This window comes from Polyodon spathula, chromosome 13 (genome assembly GCF_017654505.1).
Source record: "Polyodon spathula isolate WHYD16114869_AA chromosome 13, ASM1765450v1, whole genome shotgun sequence".
NCBI classification, from domain to species: domain Eukaryota; kingdom Metazoa; phylum Chordata; class Actinopteri; order Acipenseriformes; family Polyodontidae; genus Polyodon; species Polyodon spathula.
The window spans coordinates 3,684,161-3,704,671 of record NC_054546.1 but is presented as its reverse complement, the minus strand read 5'-3'; the positions used below and the strand labels follow the sequence as shown (position 1 = coordinate 3,704,671).

At 38.0% G+C, this 20,511-nt stretch overlaps 2 protein-coding genes across 3 annotated transcripts; one reads left to right on the top strand and one right to left on the bottom strand.

The window, feature by feature from the left end:
• The first annotated feature begins 106 nt into the window (after positions 1-106).
• Positions 107-15,675, top strand: LOC121325675 (probable E3 ubiquitin-protein ligase HERC4). Of its 2 annotated transcripts, XM_041268528.1 has the most exons (25): positions 107-309; positions 2,490-2,785; positions 4,234-4,393; positions 5,087-5,163; positions 5,350-5,571; positions 5,904-5,995; positions 6,262-6,392; positions 6,522-6,682; positions 6,874-6,950; positions 7,113-7,237; positions 7,580-7,639; positions 7,904-8,015; positions 8,395-8,584; positions 8,776-8,948; positions 9,398-9,517; positions 9,854-9,874; positions 10,924-11,022; positions 11,307-11,474; positions 11,718-11,861; positions 11,954-12,120; positions 13,076-13,142; positions 13,515-13,597; positions 13,902-14,085; positions 14,315-14,417; positions 15,078-15,675. In XM_041268528.1, the coding sequence occupies exons 2-25, from the start codon at positions 2,560-2,562 to the stop codon at positions 15,284-15,286; spliced, it is 3,171 nt and encodes a 1,056-aa protein (XP_041124462.1). In that variant the 5' UTR covers positions 107-309; positions 2,490-2,559; the 3' UTR covers positions 15,287-15,675. The 2 variants fall into 2 exon arrangements, with proteins under 2 accessions (XP_041124462.1, XP_041124463.1); XM_041268529.1 differs by lacking the exon at positions 9,854-9,874 and having other exon boundaries at positions 108-309.
• Positions 15,676-17,989: 2,314 nt separating this feature from the next.
• LOC121325120 (cytochrome c oxidase subunit 5B, mitochondrial-like) lies at positions 17,990-20,016 on the bottom strand. The gene is made up of 4 exons (XM_041267410.1): positions 19,868-20,016; positions 18,961-19,031; positions 18,712-18,811; positions 17,990-18,519 (listed from the first exon to the last, which is right to left on the bottom strand). The coding sequence occupies exons 1-4, from the start codon at positions 19,968-19,970 to the stop codon at positions 18,407-18,409; spliced, it is 387 nt and encodes a 128-aa protein (XP_041123344.1). The 5' UTR covers positions 19,971-20,016; the 3' UTR covers positions 17,990-18,406.
• Between the last annotated feature and the right edge of the window lie 495 nt (positions 20,017-20,511).

The window sequence follows — 20,511 nt, the reverse complement described above, 5'->3', positions numbered from 1 at the left end:
TTTTGAAAAACCAGCCTTTATAGAGATTACCGTTCCACACTGACCAACGGATGACGAAGGGAGAGAAAACAAGGGGAGGTGTTCAAAAATGTCGTCACGTCCGGTCCTATGGTGTGTTTTGTTTCTAGAAGCAGTTTCGCAACAGCCAGAAATCAAAAGAAGGTTCTGCAGGCTGGGTTTTGTCTTATATTTATCCTGTGGTAAATCCACATAGATGTCGTCCTCTTGAGAGGTAGACAGACAACGTGTCTGCTTTTTCACATAAACAGAATCGAGGCTGTGATGGAAAAATATCTCCAACATTTGCAGGTAGGAAGGATGAGTTAATCAAACACGGTCCTGATGTAAATGTTAATATTTCAAACAGCAAAGCGGAAAGAAGCAGTTTACCATTGTAGATTAATTTCAGGGATTGATTTATTAAGCAGTGTTGCTGAGGGCAAACTAAACGCAAATGTGAAGAAGGGGTGTCATTTGTTCCTGTCTGCACAGTGTTTCTCAAATAAAGTACCGACTGTGTTACAAAGATCGAGGAGTCCCGTACTTATCGGTTCGTGCTCAAGAGCTGCCTTTTTATCGTTGCTGTAGAAAAGCAATATTGGTATACTGTGATATGAAAGCTGTGTTCAAATACAAAGGCTTTCGTGTCTACTGTAATTAATCACATGTGGTATGATGACGGCGAATTCCACTGTTGGCAATTCTGAATATGTTTACTTGATTGTGTGGGAGTTACTGCAGTCATTTTAACATTTAATAGAATGTAAATTGCACGTAAACTGTTTGATCTTGTGTTTAAGTATTGTGATATATATATATATATATATATCTATATATATATATATATATATATATATATATAATATATATATATATTAGCGGTACTTTTTAGTAATTCTTAGTGAATTTCTGGGCCTCGGCTGTACACGTGAAGTCTTACTGTATACTTAGCCTATCTAGTACAGTCTAATATTTATTTACCACGATGCTATTGGAACTTAACGTATAGTAAAACTAAGTTTCCTGGAAGTGGAATCTCGAATTACTACACAACTGTGGGGAAAAAATAAATAAAATGAAATTGCCATTCCAGGACCTTGCGCGCCTTAGACTTTACGCAACTGTAACGTAAACGTTACGCAGCAGTTCCACTCATTTACTGGGGTAAATATGGACGTGCTGTGGGTAAAGGGGGAAAAAAAGTGTCTAATGTTGGTGTGATGATCTTAATGTCCACTGGCCCAAGCCAGGACTAGCAAGATAGTAGAAGAGATGTCAAGTGCCTACCAGACAGCTGTCAAATAGTTTTGACACTCTTTCTTTGTTTACTTTATATTCCCATTGGTAACACTGTATTATCATATGATATCCCACAATGAGGTAAGACTTTAGTTATATATAAAATCTAATTTGTTAGAGGGCTCAGAGAGATATGTCTTATGCATGCAAATCAGATCAAATATGATTATGCATGTACTTAAGTTAAAATGCCATGAGGGTGTTACTGTTTTGTGTTGTAATGTATGCATTGTTTATTATGTGTCTCAGATTTTGTAGATTTAAGTTGGACTTTGTAGATTTTCTTATATTTTTCTTGTTACATGTGCCTTGTGAAGATTGCATAGTTACACAAAACAACCTGTGTATACATAAAGAATTGTGAATGTCATGTCCTGGGGCTTGTAAAACTAGTTTTAAACCAGTCTTAACAGATTTCTGTTCACTTGAAACATAGAAATAACACAGGGACCATTACACACACACACACACAACTTTTTTTTTTTTTTTTTTTAATTTAGTCATCGCTAATGTTTTGTTTTTTTTTTTACCCCCGGTTTTCTCCCCAGTTTGAAATGCACAATTGTTATTTGTAACCCGCTTCACTGCTGCAACACCCTGGCAGCTTGGGGAAACGGAGGCTGGAACACCTGTCCTCCGAAACGTGCGCCTGCCAATCCGTCATTTTTTGCGCTGCAGGTCCACAGCAAGGCCACCAGACCCATAGTGCCGGAGGGTAACACAGATCTGATTGGCTCTGCTGCAGGACTGCAGGTGTCTTATCAGCCTCAGGGGTCATTGGTGCGCAGTGAACTGTGGATTCCCCTGCCGACCTAAGCCCTCCCTACCTGGGCGGCGCACGGCAAATTGTGCGCCGGCCCCTAGGAACCCCAGGTCACGGTTGTCGGTGACATAGCCTGGATTCGAACCTGCGATCTCCAAGCTGTAGGGCACATCCTGCACTACACGCAGAGCGTCTGTACTGGATGTGTCACTCGGGAGCCCACACCCTTCACTTTTGATAAAGTGAAGTTCTCTTTTTTTTTTTTTTTTTTTTTTTTTTTTTTAAATCATTAATTGTATATGCCAAAAAGTAACAAGGAAAGCAGCCAGTTAGTTAGTTGAAGCTTTCTCTGATTCAAGTAATGGAGTTGTTTTCATAAACATTTGAGCTGGGTGAAATAACGGTTACTTCTTTGTCTTTATTCCAGCATCAGTGAATTTGCTGAACACCCAGACTTTAAGAGGAAAGAGCCAGTGGCTTGTGGAAGGCCAGTAGCCATGCTGTGCTGGGGTAATGCTTCCTTCGGGCAGCTCGGGGTGGGTGGAATCGATGAGGAGATCGTAACCGAGCCCAGGAGCTGCAAGTTCTTCCACGGTAAAAAGATCCGCGATGTGGGGTGTGGGCGAAGGCACACAGTGTTTGTGCTGGAAGACGGGACAGTCTACACTTGCGGCTGTAATGATCTGGGGCAACTGGGCCACGAGAAGGCGAGAAAGAAACCAGGTAAGCAGTATTTGAGACTACTAGAGTAAATCCAACAAGTGCTAAATAAGTTTCGGTGAAATGTGTTTAAAGATCACCAACCTTTTTTTATGTTCCTTTTTAAAAAAAACTAAACTAGAAGGGAAAAGACAGCTAGCACTGTGAATGGTGAACTGTATAACATGATATCTTCACCAACTCACCACAGATTCCTTTCTGATTGCTGTTTAGGTAAACATCTGATAAACTTGATATTGCACAATATATTGAACACATACATGATTTTATAGAACAAGTTGATATGTAGAGTTGCCCGTGGTTCTTACAGTTCAAGATCATCTTTTTTTTTTCTATGCTGAAATGGACACCTGCATAGTTTATCCAAATGCAGTTGTGCATCTTGTATTAATTATGGGAGTTGTTTTCTTGAAGTTGCTCTATGTCTGTGAGACAAGTGAACAATTCCAGCCTTTAAAGAAACTAAATCCAGGGGGTATTCTTGGAACAAAAAGAATAAATATTTTATTTTTTCACCAGTATGTTGCTGCTGCAGTGCTTTGCTTTAGCTGAAAGGTGCTGGTCGTTTCAAATGCTGTAAGAGTTGCTGTCTCGTCCTGATGTTGCAAATAAAGATTCTGATGATTCGGCTGATTCCATGCATTCCTCGTCCAGGCCTTTGCATGTACAGCAGAGTGCAGGGGGACAGTTGTTGATCACAAGCAGTCAGTCAGTGGGAGTAGTATTTTATGTTGTGATGACCTTTTAAAGCAACTTGCAATACAGCCCCTGGGTATGATTCAATACTTTAAATCAGATTCTGTACACAGCAGAAAGCTGTAACTTAGTATCATGTTTGGCTCCACCTGCTTTAATATTTACCATAGAATAGGTATGGCCAACTCAGTTGAAAGGTCAGTGTTTTCTGGAATCTCACAGCGCTGTGTTCTTGTTTTTGATTCTTTATGTATGGATCACTTCTTTTATTGCTGACCTTTCATCTAACTTACCACTGAATAGAAAAGAAACTTGACATTCATGTAAGTAACAAGTACAGACTGAGAACTTGTATGAGAACTCAGATAGTAGTTTTTCATAATAGTCCAACTTTGGTTGTGCAAAAAGAATGCCTCTTGACTAACACGATGGGAAAACTTTAGCAACAAATAAAGTAGCGTAAACAACGTACGTGCTTTGAAGAAACATGATCCCAACCCATTGACAGGCTAGGGGACCCCATGGTAACCCTCCAGGTACCACCATTTAAGCACTTTGAGTTCCATCCTCCGTCCCTAGAAAGCAGAGATGGGTCTTCAGGTTAGTTAGAACTCAAAAAGTATGACGTTTTGAAGTGGTCTCCTCCCTTTCGTATAAAGCAATGAAAGTATGAGGCTTTTTTTTACTATCTATTATATGGGTAGGTGTCGCGGAAGGGCAGTAACATAGTGTTTGTTTATTGCTTCTTTTTGTAGAGCATGTCGGTGCCTTAGATGCTCAGAACATTGTGGCAGTTTCTTGCGGGGAAGCGCACACTCTCGCCCTGAATGACAAGGGGCAGGTGTTTGCATGGGGCCCAGCAGCTGATGGTCAGCTGGGCCTGCCGGGTACAGAAGAGTGTGTCCGAGTGCCCAGGTAAGACAGTGACTCAAGTGAGACAAGCAATATAAATCAAGCCTCTGAGCCAGCTGAGACACTATTCACACACACACACACAACCCAACAACCTTCTAATGTCAGAAGTGACCACAGTTATAATGTAGTCACATAGCATTTTAAAGGAGGATGGACAGTAACATACTTTAAAAAGCCTAAAATAGTTGTGCCTTGCATAACAACAAATGTACCATTTTCTTGGAATGGCTCCTTTGATTATCCAAAGGACAATCTCTGCAATCAGGACAGGACTTTATTCATGTGACTAAGTAAGCAGTAATCATGCTATTCTGAATGCTGTGGATACATTGTGGTAACCTACTTTTTCCACGCTTCTGATACCTGTAATGTATATTATTAAACATTCTTGGAGTTGTAGATATTTATGATAGCCTACTAATTTAAACTGTTTTGGGAACCACAATATCATCTCATTTACATGGGGAAGACATCAGGGCTTCTGCTGCTGGGACTTTATCTTGATTGTACATGAGTGACATATGATTAAGATTTATCAATGACACTTTTGTGTCATGCATGCTCATTAATGCCCAATAAATTAAAAGGCAGGGGTCGCCCTTACCTGAAGAAATTTTAGCGTTTTGCTATGTTGCAGGGTTTTACCTCATACTGCTTGAAGCGACTAATGATTTTATTTTTGTCTTTAAACAGAACCATCAAGAGTTTGTCTGATGTTCAGATAATCCAGGTGGCATGTGGACATCAGCACTCGCTTGCATTATCTAAAGGTAAGTGGGTGTGAGTGATGTTATAAACAGACTGGACAGCAGTGCATAAGAGTGTGGGTTCAGTTTTTATATATGTGCCCCCACTCATCATTTAGTTATGATTGTGTTAGCATAAAAAACATTTTGTGAACGCAGCCTCGCATACATATTCTCCTGTGTTTATTTATTTATCTATTTTTAATTTAGGAAGTCAGATCTTCACGTGGGGACAGAATAAATTTGGGCAGCTTGGACTGAGCTGTGAAAACAAAAGTCAGTCTACCCCGCAGATAATTCGGTCTTTGCTGGGTGTTCCTTTTGCCCAGATTGCAGCTGGAGGAGCCCACAGCTTCGCACTCACGCTATCGGGAGCCGTGTTTGGCTGGGGACGCAACAAATTCGGACAGCTCGGCCTGAATGATGAGAGTGGTAAGTTAGATCCCAGGAAAGATCTTCAGTAGTCTGAAAAGGCTGGCTGTGACACAGCAATATCAGCGATACTCTATACTCATTGCTGTTCTAGTCACTCATGAGTTCTCTCTGAAAACGGAGGGCGGTTATTAAAACACAGTTGGATAATATGAAAATGTTGTCAAGTAAAAGTAAGTGTTTATACAGCAGAATCAAGAATCTTCTCCGGAGTATTCTGGGTTTCCATTTTAAATACAGTTCTGAGTGCTGCAGGGACAGAAATCATACAGCTTTCTACCTAAATATTCTGCTTTGCATTATTAAAATGCACTGAAATGTTTCTCTTGCAGACAGGTATGCTCCTGTGCTCCTCAAGTCTCTCAGAACACAGAATATTGTTTATATAAGTTGCGGAGAGGATCACACAGCTGCACTTACCAAGGTATAGTACAAGACAAATCAGAGACATATTACTGGTATTGTTGCATTTATTTATGGTAACCGTCAGGTTTTACAGTAAGCTTTGGAATAATATAAAGTAGGCTTTTGCGTAAGGCAAATATTAACCAGGCACCCAGTCTTTGAGCTGACTCATAACAAAGTTCTTATTAGTTTAAAAACCTTGTATAATCAGAAAAAAACTGCTTTTGTGATTTAAAAGAATTTAAGAACTACTTCAGCCCTATTGACCATTGCATTTCATTGTAGGAGGGAGGTGTGTTTACATTTGGAGCTGGAGGATATGGACAGTTAGGTCATAACACTACCAGTCATGAGATAAACCCAAGGAAAGTCTTTGAACTGATGGGAAGTGTTGTCACACAGATAGCCTGTGGTAGGTAAGTACCCTCTGTGTAATTCCACGTGTTCTGCATGGCAAAGTCGGGTTTTAGGGTACTAGTTTATGCAGCATATTGTCCTCTGATTTTTGATCGATCTTCAATTTTTGTTACTTTTTTTTTTTGAAGGCAGCACACTTTAGCATTTGTCCCATCGTGTGGAAGGATTTACTCTTTTGGGCTGGGAGGTAATGGACAACTAGGAACCGGCTCTACATGTAACCGGAGCAGCCCCTTCACTGTCCAGGGAAAGTGGGTTGCACACAATAGCCAGTGTCCTCCCAATACAAGTAAGTGCGTGTTTCTGTTCTAGAAAGGATTGCACAATTAACCTGCTATGGTCAAATCTGATCTGTGATTTGTAGAACAGGTGTTTTTCTTCCTTCTTAAAGTTCAAAATAAAGCAAGTCGTGTTAGCTCAGTTGAAGGTTGATAATTTATTCAATTTATCTTGTAAACTCTGATTATTTGTGTTGCACAGATATTGAAGAATACTGTTGTGTGAAGAGAATTTATGCAGGTGGAGACCAAAGCTTTGCACATTACTACACTCCTCAAGTAAGAAAAAGGGAATCTTTTTCTAATGTAAAAGGATGTTATGATAACGCGTAAAAATAAATTGTAGTACATACAGTATGTGAAATAAAAAAGTAAGAAATGTAAAGTACAATTTAAAAGTATTAAAACCACTTGTAATATAAATCTTATCTCTTATTTCAGAATTCTTTGCCAGCAGATGATTTCCGGAATTCAGATTTTCTGAGGAAGATTTATACATTAAATCATGAAATTATTCAAAGGTGGTTGAACCATGATCAAGGCAGGCTTCCTGCTGATATAGCAAAGTAAGAATATCTCTTGCTTGCCTTAAAATACGCAGTTCTGCAGAATAATACTGTACCAGGTTGCACTATTTCACATATATATCGCATGAACATATATAAAGAAAAAAACAAAATCTTAGATTCCTCAAACGAGCACCTCGCATACACTTTACATCTGCCCATGTCAAGACTTCCTTGATACAGGTACACAGTGCTTTTACAAAACGTAACACGTCTTTTGATAAGTATTATATAATTTGAGATATTTCATTAAACAAGTTTATCTCAGTTTATTAACAACCATAATAAGGCGTGGAAGTCTTGCACACTGACCCCTGTCGTGCTGTTTGAATTCCTCTCCAGTGAGATAGATGTGGTGTTCTCTTCTGCAAGCTGTCTAAATGGAAGCTTCCTATCGGACAGGTAAGGCAGATCTTTTATTGTCTATATTTCTGTACAGAACAGTAAATGATCTACTGTATTTGATATATTCAAACTCTACAAAGGTGTGTGCTGCCCAAAATTCTAAAAATTCTAAACATAGTACAACATTGTTAACCATTTAGATGTAAGATGTAAAGCTTTTCGTCCTACAATACAATACATCGATACAATTCACGTAATCAGATTCTGATACAATGATGTCAGCATTTGCTGTAATTAGTCATTCTTGTTTTTGTTTTTCAGCCATCCTCACCACCATAAAACCAGCTCTAAATTCTCAGGGGTTGACATGAACTCAGCTAGGCTACTGTTTCACAGGCTGATACAGCGTGATTATCCAAACATTTCTCAACAGGTAGGCAAGGATAGGGCCTTTATTGCAACATTGCTGGCAAATATCTTTTTAGATGGAAGAGTACAATACAGGAATATAATATAGTCCAGTTTACAACAGAACCAAGAGGAATGTCCCTGCCAATACAAACTTTCCATTTGTACAGATATGTGTGATCAAAATGTTCTGTTCTGTTGTGCGTACACCATATTAAAGACACACATTGTCTTGACGTGTTTAGTCACGTTATATTCACATTCACTTTACTTTTGGTTCCTCAGGAGAAGTAAATGGAAATTTGTCTGAATATGTGGCTTTTTTTTTTTTTACACAAATAAGGGAGTCTGTTTCCTTCTTGGAATAAAAATAAATTTTCAAAAACGTTTTGCTTTATCCTCAGGTGGCTGCTAGCATAGAGAAGAACCTGCTCTCTCAACTTCCCAACTCTCCCCCTGATATCGAAGCTCTGCGATTGTACCTTACACTACCAGAGTGCCCACTGTTCAGTGACCCCAACAACTTCACAACCTTAGCAATACCCTTTGCTTTGGCTATTGTCAGTCTGAAAGAAACGCCACTGAAAGTACTTGGTAAAAATATACACTTGCTATCTAACCTGTTGTATAATCCTAACCCTAATGCTGTAATGACCTTAATAGCAGTATTTGAGCCAGACAGGTGGCTTTATAAAAAGATTAGTTCTCTGAGAATAATCCTTTATCTCTTTTGATTCAGGAGTAATTCTTATGCATCTGATTTCCCTCTGTATTATATCTAATAGAAAACTGGTGGTCTAAACTTGAACCTCAGATCTTCCAGAGGATTGTGCAGCTCTACAAAGAAGTGGTGGTGAACCTCCTGAGAATTCGCAAGATTGGGATCCCTCCCTCCGAGCAGAGGATCTTCAACAGCTTCCTGCATATCGCCTTGAAGATCTTGGAGATTCTCCACAGGGTGAGTCTGCCAGCACAGGGAAAATACCCCATGCTGTCCACATAAAACCAAAGAGATGAGCATGTAGAAATTAGGAACAGGTACTCATAATCGGAGGATATCTAGATTAGGGGAAACATCACTTTGGGATATGATTGCTCTTTCTTGTCCTTGCTCTTGGTCTTGTAACCATAGATGTATTGTAAAGGCTGGATCAATCTGAGGATCCTTGTAAAGGTCCTTTTTGGGGGGTGACTGAGATGAGGCATTTTATACAATATAACTGTTCATGGTTACTGTAAAAAACAAAAAGAGCAGCAGCTTTTTGTGATTCAGTTGAACCATTGGCAGAGCTGACATGTCTGGCTAGATCTCAGTTGGTTTGAGTGGTGTATAGAAGCTCTGTTGCACCAAGGCTAGCTGGGTTATATTTTAGTTGTAGATTAATGAGGTTTCTTCTCCTTTTATAGGTTAACGAGAGATCAGCACAAATCATACAATATGACAAGTTCTACATTCACGAATTGCACTCTCTGATAGACATTAAAAATGATTACATCACATGGATACAGCAACAGATGTATGGGGTGGTAAGTAAGGTTTTTTTGAAGTTTGTTTTCCACCTGTATGGCAGCCTCTTGTGTCGCTACGTATGATAATGGAAAGCCACGTGTAATGCTGGAGGTTGCACATGCAGTCATGTTTGAGTTTACCCCCAACTTCAACAAATACCTTTTTATATAGATCAGCATGAGTCTTAGTTTTCCAGAGTTTTTTTTTCGTAAGTGAACGTAGGAAATAGTTTAGCCACTCAGTTTAGAAGGCAAGCTCTATTTTTATATGAAATTTGATCCATACCTCATGAGAAACAGGCACTAATGCTTCTTTTCTCTTTCAATATTTTTTCTGCTGCCTTTTTGTTGTAGGAGCTCAATCAAGGATTGGAGGTAAGAGTAGTGTCAGTGTTGGCAGTTCTAGTTTCAGATATTTCTTGTTTGTTTTTATTTTTGTGTAAACATATTATCTGCAGTAAGACGCGTCTGGCTCAGGACAGGACCTAAAAAATGTGATTCCAGAGCAGCTTAGTTCTTTACAACCAACATACATATTTTACATACAGGGTGTTCCTCAACTCTAGGGTGCTCCCACATCCAACACATGTGTGTTGCACCCAGTGTTTCAGGCAAACAGGCTAATCTGGACCAGAGGATTGTGAGTCTGAGCACAGTGAGCTAGTTGTGCTGTTGTCCTTCATGGATTAGGGCCATCCTATCTCCAAGAAAATGCAAAACTCTTCGTTTTTCTAAAAAAAATAGTTTTCAATCATCCAGAGCCAGAGCTTGTTGCTGTCGTGCTCGTCTTTTGTGGAATGGATTCCAGTTGACGTTGGGCAGGTTGAAACAAGAGATTCTTTCAAGTCTGAATTGAAAACATGCTTTTCTGAATGTGCTTTTATAGAATTGGTTGTAGCAGGAGTGCATTGTACATTGGTGCTCTCTTGACTTTTTATTTTTTTGGTTTATTTTACTCTGAGATGCCACTACTATAGCAAGTTTAAAGTTATTACTGTCTTGATAAGACTGAAAGTCTGTGCAGGCAGCTGTAATCATAGGGATTGTGAAAAGTCATTGAAAAAAAAAATACTAACATGAAAAATGTAAATCCGCCAGTCCTTCCAACCCCCCCATGTATGTCTTACACCATTTATTTTTTGCTAATGAATTATTCACTTATAAAGAATCCTGTTTTCATAATGAAGTTCTAATCAGCTGTGCCCCCTTGCCCCATGAACACTTTACCAAAGCTTACACGTTTGCTGGCTGTTCCCATTGCCTCCTTGTAAAGCCTTTAGTTACAGTAATTATGCATCATTGGACTTTGTTCACTGCAACTTTAACTTCTTAGTTATTTTAGTCTGTTTTTATGAATGAAACGTGTTTTGTTTGCAGTTGCCCTCATATGTTGCTTATGTCTGTGATTTGTGTGATGTTTTCAGATGCCAGACATGCCTGTCACAATTTGCACATACCCTTTTGTCTTTGATGCCCAAGCTAAGACAACACTATTGCAAACAGATGCAGTATTGCAAATGCAGGTGAGAGTGATTTTTGTATATTTTATTAGCTGTATAATAATACAGCACAGCAGCAAGCGCTTTGTCAGCCAGGAATGTCCGAGTTAATACTTGGCAGGATTTACTTTCATGATCTCAAGAATGTGTTCCCTTTTATTAGTGGTACGTTTATCATCTATTAAGTCTTCCGTATGCCTCATGATCCCTAGCAGATATAGATATATGTATTTCTAAATAAAAGCAGTTCTGATGACCCTCCTTGCAGGTGAAAGGGATCATGTATCATTTGTATTTGTGCTTCTCAGATGGCTGTTGACCAGGCGCACAGGCAGAACTTCTCCTCATTCTTCATGCCAGTGGTGGAGTCTGTGAACCCCTGTCTGATGCTTGTAGTGAGGAGGGAAAACATTGTAGGGGATACAATGGAAGTGCTCAGGAAAACCAAGAATCTGGATTACAAGAAGCCGCTGAGGGTACTGCATTTACTTTTGGCTTGGAATTCCCTGTATCTTTTTAATGTCACAGTAGAGCACTTGCCTGTTTGACTTGAGACGTTCTTCTTTTGTACCACAACAAGTGAAACTGAAACGCAGTGAAATACAGAACATATCCAAAGCCTGGAAGTGCTTGTATACATTAATGCTAAAGATTAGTACATCTGAAGAAGGGCTTTTCAAGCAAGGTGTTACATATATTCAAAGCCAGTGCTGTTGCAGGTGATCTTTGTTGGGGAGGAAGCTGTGGATGCAGGAGGTGTTCGGAAAGAATTCTTTCTGCTCATAATGAGAGAGCTGCTGGATCCCAAATATGGCATGTTTAGATATTACGAAGACTCAAGGCTTATCTGGTTCTCTGACAAGGTAAAAATACATTGGATTCAATCAGCCTTGTAATGACAATGTGTGATCCAGTTCAGAATGTTTGTAATGTTTTTGTTTTGATCTTTATTTAGACCTTTGAAGACATTGACTTGTTCAATTTGATTGGTGTTGTCTGTGGCCTGGCGATATATAACTTGACGATTGTAGATCTGCATTTCCCCCTGGCTCTGTATAAAAAGCTTCTGAAGAAGAATCCTACACTAGATGATCTGAAAGAGCTGAAGCCTGGCGTAGGCAGGTTGGTCTTGAGCAAAACTGTCGTTCTTCAATTTTAGTCTGATCTCCCTCCTAATTTCAGTCAGGTTCTTTTGCTGCCAGCCCACACTTGTCGTGGACAAACTGAAAATATTGGATTTATTGTACCACAGCCTCCTTACTTGTCATAGAGGTTGTGGCTTAATTATGTGTGAGAGGGAAAGTAGGGCAGTTTAGCACAAATGCACTGTAGTGTTAACCCTTTGCGGTCCTTTTATTCAGCGCTTGTCAGGCACGTCCGGTCCAATTTGTTTTCACAGGTGCTGTTTATTATCTATTTTTTTTTTCAGAGTAAAACCAGGTTTAAAAGGCATTGAATTGCAAAAGGACACTCGGTACTATATCTCCAGCCAAGCCCCACCCCTTGTTCGCTGTATTTTTTAAATACCTCTTTATAGACGTGCATACTGATAAATCCTCTCCTGATCACTCTTTTTATCACCAAACTCCTCAGTGATGCGATCCAAGTCATTATTTTATTATTATAACATCTCAAAAAACCCAGCAAATGTCCGTGATATTCTTTGAGCACTGGATGCAGAAGCAACTGTCGCCTTTGTTTATGCCCGTGTTATCTCTGTAATGCATGGAGCTATCAGATACGCCCATTTTTTTCGGCTCCTATCTGTCTCACTCGGCCATTGAAAGGTTTTCTGAGCTTTTTCCAGAGAAAAAACAATTAGAGAGCTGTGCTTTACATCTTTTTGATGATGTCGGATAGAAAAGGGAAAATTGTAATGTCGGACTTGGTCCGACACAGGACTGCAAAGGGTTAAGGGTCTAAGTGGATAACATCAGCCAGGATGCCTTAGAGCGTGGAATATGGCAACCCATCAGTCAGTGCTCAGTGAGTTTTTATAATGGTCAAGAGAATCTGAGACTGTTACTGTTTATTAAGATTAAACATATCTAAATGTATTCTTATTTAATCTTTACAGAAGTATGCAGCAGCTACTGGATTATCCAGATGATAATGTGGAGGACGTATTCTGTTTGAATTTCACAGTATGTCTTTGAATCTTTTTATTTTTATTCTAGTTGAATCACAATCACCATTGACCAATACCAGCTTGTAAACAAGTTGAGGGGGTAACTTCATCAAGTAGGGGGTATTAGGCATTCCAGCATTAGGGAATCCATTTCTCGTTTGTCTAGTTTCATTCGTGTTATTTTATTATCACGTAATGTGTTTTGTATTGATATTTCATTTTCAGGTTTCTGTTTACTATTTTTAAAAATTGCTTATTTTTTTGTTTAAACTTAAACAGTCTTTTCAGTTTATTATTATTATTATTATTATTATTATTATTATTATTATTATTATTATTATTATTATTATTGTTGTTGTTGTTTTTTTTTTTTTTTTTTTTTTACTAGATTACTGTGGAAAACTTTGGTGCAACAGAAGTCAAAGAACTTGTTCCAAATGGTGATGATGTTGTTGTTAACAAACACAACAGGTAAGTTTGAGGTCCATTCAGCACAAGTTTAACTTTGTAGAATTTTTTGCAAGCAAACACAATTAGAGCTCAAGCAACAATAATTCTGTCAGTTCCTATTGGTGATGGGATTTAGTGTGCTCAGTGTAATATGGATATGGTATTCACAATGCATATGTGTGTGTGTTTCTCAAAAGATCTGTAAACAGGGTGAGGAATGGAGTCAGAAATCTTAGTCCATCTCATGTTGGAAATGTGATTTCTGCTGAGTGTATTGTTAGTAGTGCAGTTGGAGCTATGTGACCTTGATGGTTCTTATTTTCAGGCAGGACTTTGCCAATGCCTATGTGGACTACATCTTCAATACATCAGTTGCTCCATTATTTGAAGCCTTTTATGAAGGCTTCCACAAAGTGTGCGGAGGTAAAGTGCTTCAGCTGTTCCAACCCAACGAGCTCCAGTCAATGGTGATTGGAAACACCAACTATGACTGGAAAGAACTGGAGAAGGTAGGCAGCCCATTGGCAGTGTTACAACAAATTGAATACAAGGTTAAATGTTAAGGGTGAAAACTGTTTTATGGTTCATGACAGAAATAGGTTTCTTGGTTGAATTTTCACTTTGTTGCCGCAGTAGTTAAGAAGTAGTATTTTGTTTGTTTATGTATTTAGTTAAGGGACTATAGTTTCTGTATCAGAAGGTTGCAACCTATTGAATGCTGTCTTTCTGTGTGTCCAGAGTACAGAGTATAAAGGAGAGTACTGGGCAGACCATCCTACTATAAAGCTCTTTTGGGAAGTGTTCCATGAGCTGCCACTGGAGGAGAAGAAACAGTTTCTTTGTAAGCATTTTAATCATCTAACATCCTGTCAATCAATCCATGGAGTTCCCCCACAGTACAGGTTATATTATATCACGTCCCCTTGTGCATTATTGTACATGCAAGTTTGTGCAAGAGCCTGTGCAAACACCCTCGCTCACTCAGTCTATTCAGGGGTCTATAAAATGGAGCTGGATCCATTTTTAAGTGCCTGTTCATGAATCTGTCAAAATGCCATCTTTAGAGATAATTTTTATCACCTGCATTTCCTTAATATTTAATTTAATAATATGCTATTGTGTATTCTGTCTGATTCTCCAGACTATTATTTGCCATGCTTACTAATTATTCCAGCAACAAATGTTTCAGAAAAAATTACTTATTATGTGGAAGCATGTTAGAGATGTTTTGTGGGGAAAAGGTAACTGATCTATTCAATTCTTTAAGCACAAGGGGGAAGCATTGTACATCTGTTATGAGATTACACCACCTGTTAATTTTATCACACGGTTAACAAAACTGCTCAGTCAGACCTTTTAAAATCAATTTACAACCCATTGCAGGTTTGCTTCACAGCAAGCAGCATCTTGTTTTTTTCAATCATATTAGTTACTTATTGCAAGTTGCGTTGTTCCTAAGATACACGTAACACCAATGTGACTGTTCCCATTTCCCTTGCAGTGTTTTTAAGTGGCAGCGACCGCATTCCTATCCTGGGGATGAAGAGCCTCAAGCTGGTGATCCAGCCCACTGGAGGTGGGGAGCAGTACCTGCCAGTGGCTCACACCTGCTTCAATCTCTTAGACCTGCCAAAATACACAGACAAGCAAACCCTGAGAGCCAAGCTAATCCAGGCCATCGACCACTATGAAGGATTCAATTTAGTGTAAAAAAGACAAAGACCTCTCTTATTGCTTGCCTTATCAGTTGCAGTATTTCTATTTCTAAAGACTATCTGGACAATTTTTTTTTTTTGAAAGTGACATAAAAAACGCAAACCAAAAAGGCTTTCAATGGAAGAGGAACTAAAATATGCCTACTGATTAAAAAGGTACCAGTTAGCTGGTAGTCCACTTGTCACAAGAACCCTGTGTTGATTTTATAACAATACACCCATTGGATTCACCCATAGACTGAAGAGTGTGGAAGAGTTGTGTCATCTTGCTGTGGTGGGGGTGGGAGCGTGAACAAACTGCTTTATGCTTTTGTAACGTGTCAATGCTGTGTGTAAGAGAGAGAGAGTGTTTGTGTGTGTGTATGTGTATATATATATATATATATATTAAAAATTTGGCCTTTCGTTTGGTATTACATTAAATGCATTTAACAGTAGTGGCTATTTTGCTATACAGCATATCACTTAAATGAATGTAATAGCTTATTGTGTGTTGATTTTTTTTTTTTTATGGACTTGTCAGGACCATGTACTGTTCTGAAAAAAAACAATCTTAAAGCATAGGTGCATATAATTAAACTAAGACCTCAAGTTTTCACTTTGAAGGTGTTTTTATTAACATGCGGTGGATTTACCTGTGTCAAATGTTCTGGTTTTAGGATTAACCCTGATCACTCCTACAATTTCATAGGACTAATTTCATTTCAATGGTATATATAACATGCATGTGTTTAGCTATAAGTCAATCAGGGATGCTTTTCTTTTTCTGTTGTAAAGGAATTAAATGCAAGCTTGTAGTCTTTATCTGTTGATGCAATATCCGTTTTACCCATTTTCCCTATAGCCTAGTGTGTATGCAAAAATAAAGCAGACTGAAAGCAGAAATGTAAAAAGAAAATCAGAAGCCTGTGCATACATAACTACAAATCTAATTGTGTAAACATACAGCAACCATTTTTGAAATACATATAAAAGGTTTGTGAACAATTGCTATTATTTGTTTACTTTAGTAAATGCTAATAAAACAATTGTTTTGTATGATTAAATATTGTACATTGCCCACAAACCTTCTACCCTGTATTGTTAAAAACTGGTTAGTGTAAAAGCTATGCATTATTATATATATATATATATATATATATATATATATATATATATATATATATATATATATATATATATAATATATATATATATAGTTGTAGTCAAAAGTTTACATATCCCAATGGAAATTTATAATTTCTAGAAATTTCTTGAAAACAAAGAATTTTAGAAAAAATCTTTTGTAGCAAAAGTTTTGCTTTTGAGGAAAAAGTTATAAGAAATATCTGTCTACAATTATTTATTTCAGCATTTTTTTTTTTTTTTTTTTTTTTTGCAAAACTCCAAAAATGCTAATTCAAAAGCATTCAGAATGCAGAACCTAATTATAGAAAAGTCTAGAAAATGCTGGATTGTAGGTGAAATTTCTTAGAGACTATAAAAGGGTTAGGCATAGGTTCTATAAGTCAATATGGGAAGAAGTAAAGAGCTATCTGAAGACCTTAGGCAGAAATTGATTTATTGTCATAAAGCTGGAGAAGGATGCAAGAAGATTTTCAAGCATTTGAGTATCCCAATTTCAACTATTGTTTCTAATATTAATTAGTACAAGACTTGTGGTACTGTCACAATGCTCCCTCGGTCTGGAAGAAAGAAGGTTCTTTAACCAAGAACAAGTAGAAGAATTGTGAGGAAGGTTAATAACAATCCGAGATTGACTGCCAAAGATATTGGTCGACCATAGGTCGAGTTTTGCATGGTGAAGGTCTCAATGGTCGCAGACCAAGAAAAAAAGCCAGGAAAACATCACAAGGACAATCTCTAAAAGTTTGCCAAATGGCATTTGAATGATGGATATGAGTTCTGGTCAAAAATGTTATCGAGTGATTAAACAAAAAGATCAAGCAATTTGGTGAATTCGCATTTTTGGAGTTTTGCAAAAAAAAATAAACACAAAAGCAAAACTTTAGCTACAAAAATTTTTCCTGTAATTTTTTGTTTTCTATAATTTTCAAGAAATTACAGATTTCCATTGGGGTATGTAAACTTTTGACTATAACTGTATATATAAATACCTCTAGTACCTCTTGTTGTTTGTAGACTTTGGTTTGTATATTGCAGTTCTCTAAAATGCCAGCACAGTTGTTACGTTTTTAAACGGTGGTCAGAGAGCAGGGCTACACCTTTTCAAACGAACAGCTCACAACTATTACAGCAAATACAGATTATTTTGATTGCTGATCCAAGGCAGTGACTTATTTGCAGAGTCAGCCTGGAGAAAACTGCTAGGGATGTATATCACATACATATAGTTACAGAACCACATTATGGAGAGCATCACAAAGACACCAAGGACCTTCTTGTGACAACAGATCAGGGCCTTGGGAATTGGCATAAGTTTAGATCTGACCAGACCATAAAGATTCAGACCCAGATCTTCAAGAATTTGATTTTAAACCAAGGAAACAGTCTTCTGTGCTGGGTTTAAAAAAAAAAAAATTGAACTGTTTTTTGACCCTTACAAACTTCACACCCTTTATCAAATGATGTAACTTGTTTTGTCCCCCACCCAAATAGCTGCACCTGCTGTAGTATAATTCATAGACATCACAAGGTTATATTATCTATCTTGCAACATATATCACATTCCCACTGCAACCCTCAAAGAAGTCAAACTTTTAATTGACAATACTTTTTCTTCAAGGTGCAAAAGCTTCAAAGTTTCTCAAGCAGCATCATTATAAAGCTGTCTTGTTCGTTTTGGGTGGCACCGATTGTACATTTGCAGTGGAAAGGAAAAGACCGAATCTGGCTTTACTTAAACTGGAAAGGTGAAAGACGCAGAAAATATGACTTACAAGAGGAACTACAACATTGAAACCAATAGCACAGCTGTACCACATTGGAGGCCGTATGATAAAGTCCTGACAGAATCTTAACACAGTTGGGAAACAAAATGAATACACAATTCAGACATACACACATTGAATTGCTTAATTATTTAAAGAGCACACATCCCCATTTAATAACAAGACATTGAATGAATGGTTTCTTTGGATATCTGCTCCCCTGTTTAATGTGGAAGCTCTTCATGAATCAGTCTGTAATGTGATCCACATGATGGACAACGCTCTGGATTCCCTTCATGTAACCAGAACCAGACAATGGCAGTGTTATCTTCCTCACCTGGAACAATGGATTGGGAAGCATTTTTATTTTGGTAATCTTAAAATAGGCAGAGCAATAACAAACTAACACTAGGGGCTTGTATGAAGAATTAAGACTATGAAAAACCAAAGCGTAATTCATTATAAAACTACTACCCCCCCCCCCCCCCCCCTTAGCAAATCCCCAGGAGCCATTTAAACCAGTTCTTACAGAGGCAGCCAACCAGTCTCTTGTCGCCGATGGAAGGAACAATATGTGGATCCTCACTGGTTCCTGCATACTCCTTAGGCCTGAAAATACTATATGGGTCCTATTCAAATAAATATTTGATTAACCTTCCTGAAAACACTTGATAGAAGCACTAGTTAATAAAATAAATAAAATCAGTACTAATCAGGGTCTGTGAAGCCAGCCCTTTAAAAATGAAAATATATAATGCTGTTAAACAGACTCCATTACCTTTCCCTTCTTCTGGGCCAACAGAGCTCGGAGCTCCAGCCCTGTGGCTTGCTCCTCATTGGTTGGGATGCCTACAGAACAATAGCATTACTTGTACTACAGACTCAAAACACCCTTGCAAGTGGTTCCCTAGATCAAGCCTTCAACAGCTCAGCTAATAAGGAGGCAGTACCTTCAAAAAGCGTGGTCAGCGTGAGTACCATTTACACAGTATGTTGAACAACAAAAAGCAAGGCTGTTTATTATAATGTATGTCTAGTATGAAGGGCAGCGAGGGTTAAAAAAAAAAAAAAAAAAAAAGTTTCTGTTCGACAGCAATGCGTGTTTTATTAACTCAAAGGAACAGAATGTTTGCACTATAGAAAATTACAATCAGTTTTAAAAGAAATCGAGATTATGGTTACATATAGACAGCCTATAACTGTTCTCAGGGTCGCACGTAGTCCGAAAAAACTATCTGTGATGTTTGTGCATGCGACCTGCTTTCCAGCTCAAAGCTTTCTGGCACCTAATCCTGCAGCCAAGCCAGAAAAGGTGTGTCTTTTACATGGGCCTGGCACTGGAATAAAAGCGCGATGACCTTCGTTTATTAAAACCACTCATACAAAACTATTAGTATTTGTCATTCAAAAAACGCATACAAAGCGCCCTTGTCAGTATAAGAAAATTGGTTTATTCAAAATTTTATATATATATATATATCTATATATATATATATATATATATATATATATATATGTGTGTATTTAATAATTAATCTTTACGACACTGTCCGAACGCTTTACTAAGGATCGTCAAGACCATGTCACAGCGTGGTAACAGGTCGACAATTTTAATTATAATGTTACAGAATGTGTCAATATACAATACGTCTTAACAGTCGTAACTTGACACTAACTACACTTACCCTTGGCAGTGCACATAGCTCTTAATGTAGTTCTTGAGACGTGGTTCGCTGCTGCCAAGCGCACAGCTTTGTATGAAGTTCGGATTAAAAACTGAGTTGCCATTTTCACTTCTCACTTAGACCCAGCTACTTCAGAACTGATAGAGGCAGTGTAGTATTTATAGGAACCTAGAACTGAATGATTGACGGTAGCAATTGACCACTCCAGCTACAAACTACGTTAAAAGTTAACCAATGGAATCAAGAACGAGTTGTGGGCGAGAAAGCAGCAAGTGTATATTTAAAGGAACAACTGCCGTGTTTTAGGAGTAGTTAAAGTAGCTTAAAAAATAAAATAAAAAAAGCTATCTAATGTGAAATGCAGTTTAATATTATAGTGTACCAATTTGGGATGTGGGTGGAAACCTTTCCTCAAAATTGTGTTAGCTCAACGTCATTGCAGTGGCAAAAACACATGCAAAATATTTGTGAATCAGTTATTATTGTAGTAAATTATGGAAAAAAAACATAAACAGATCTTAGTTGTCTTCAGTTGTTGCAGCGATCAGTGAGTGTACTCTTCTTTCTTGTGTCCAGAGGTGCCGTTCAAGTGCTCCTTTGTCCTTTATAAAAACACACGTCAACAAAAATAATTAAGACAATGT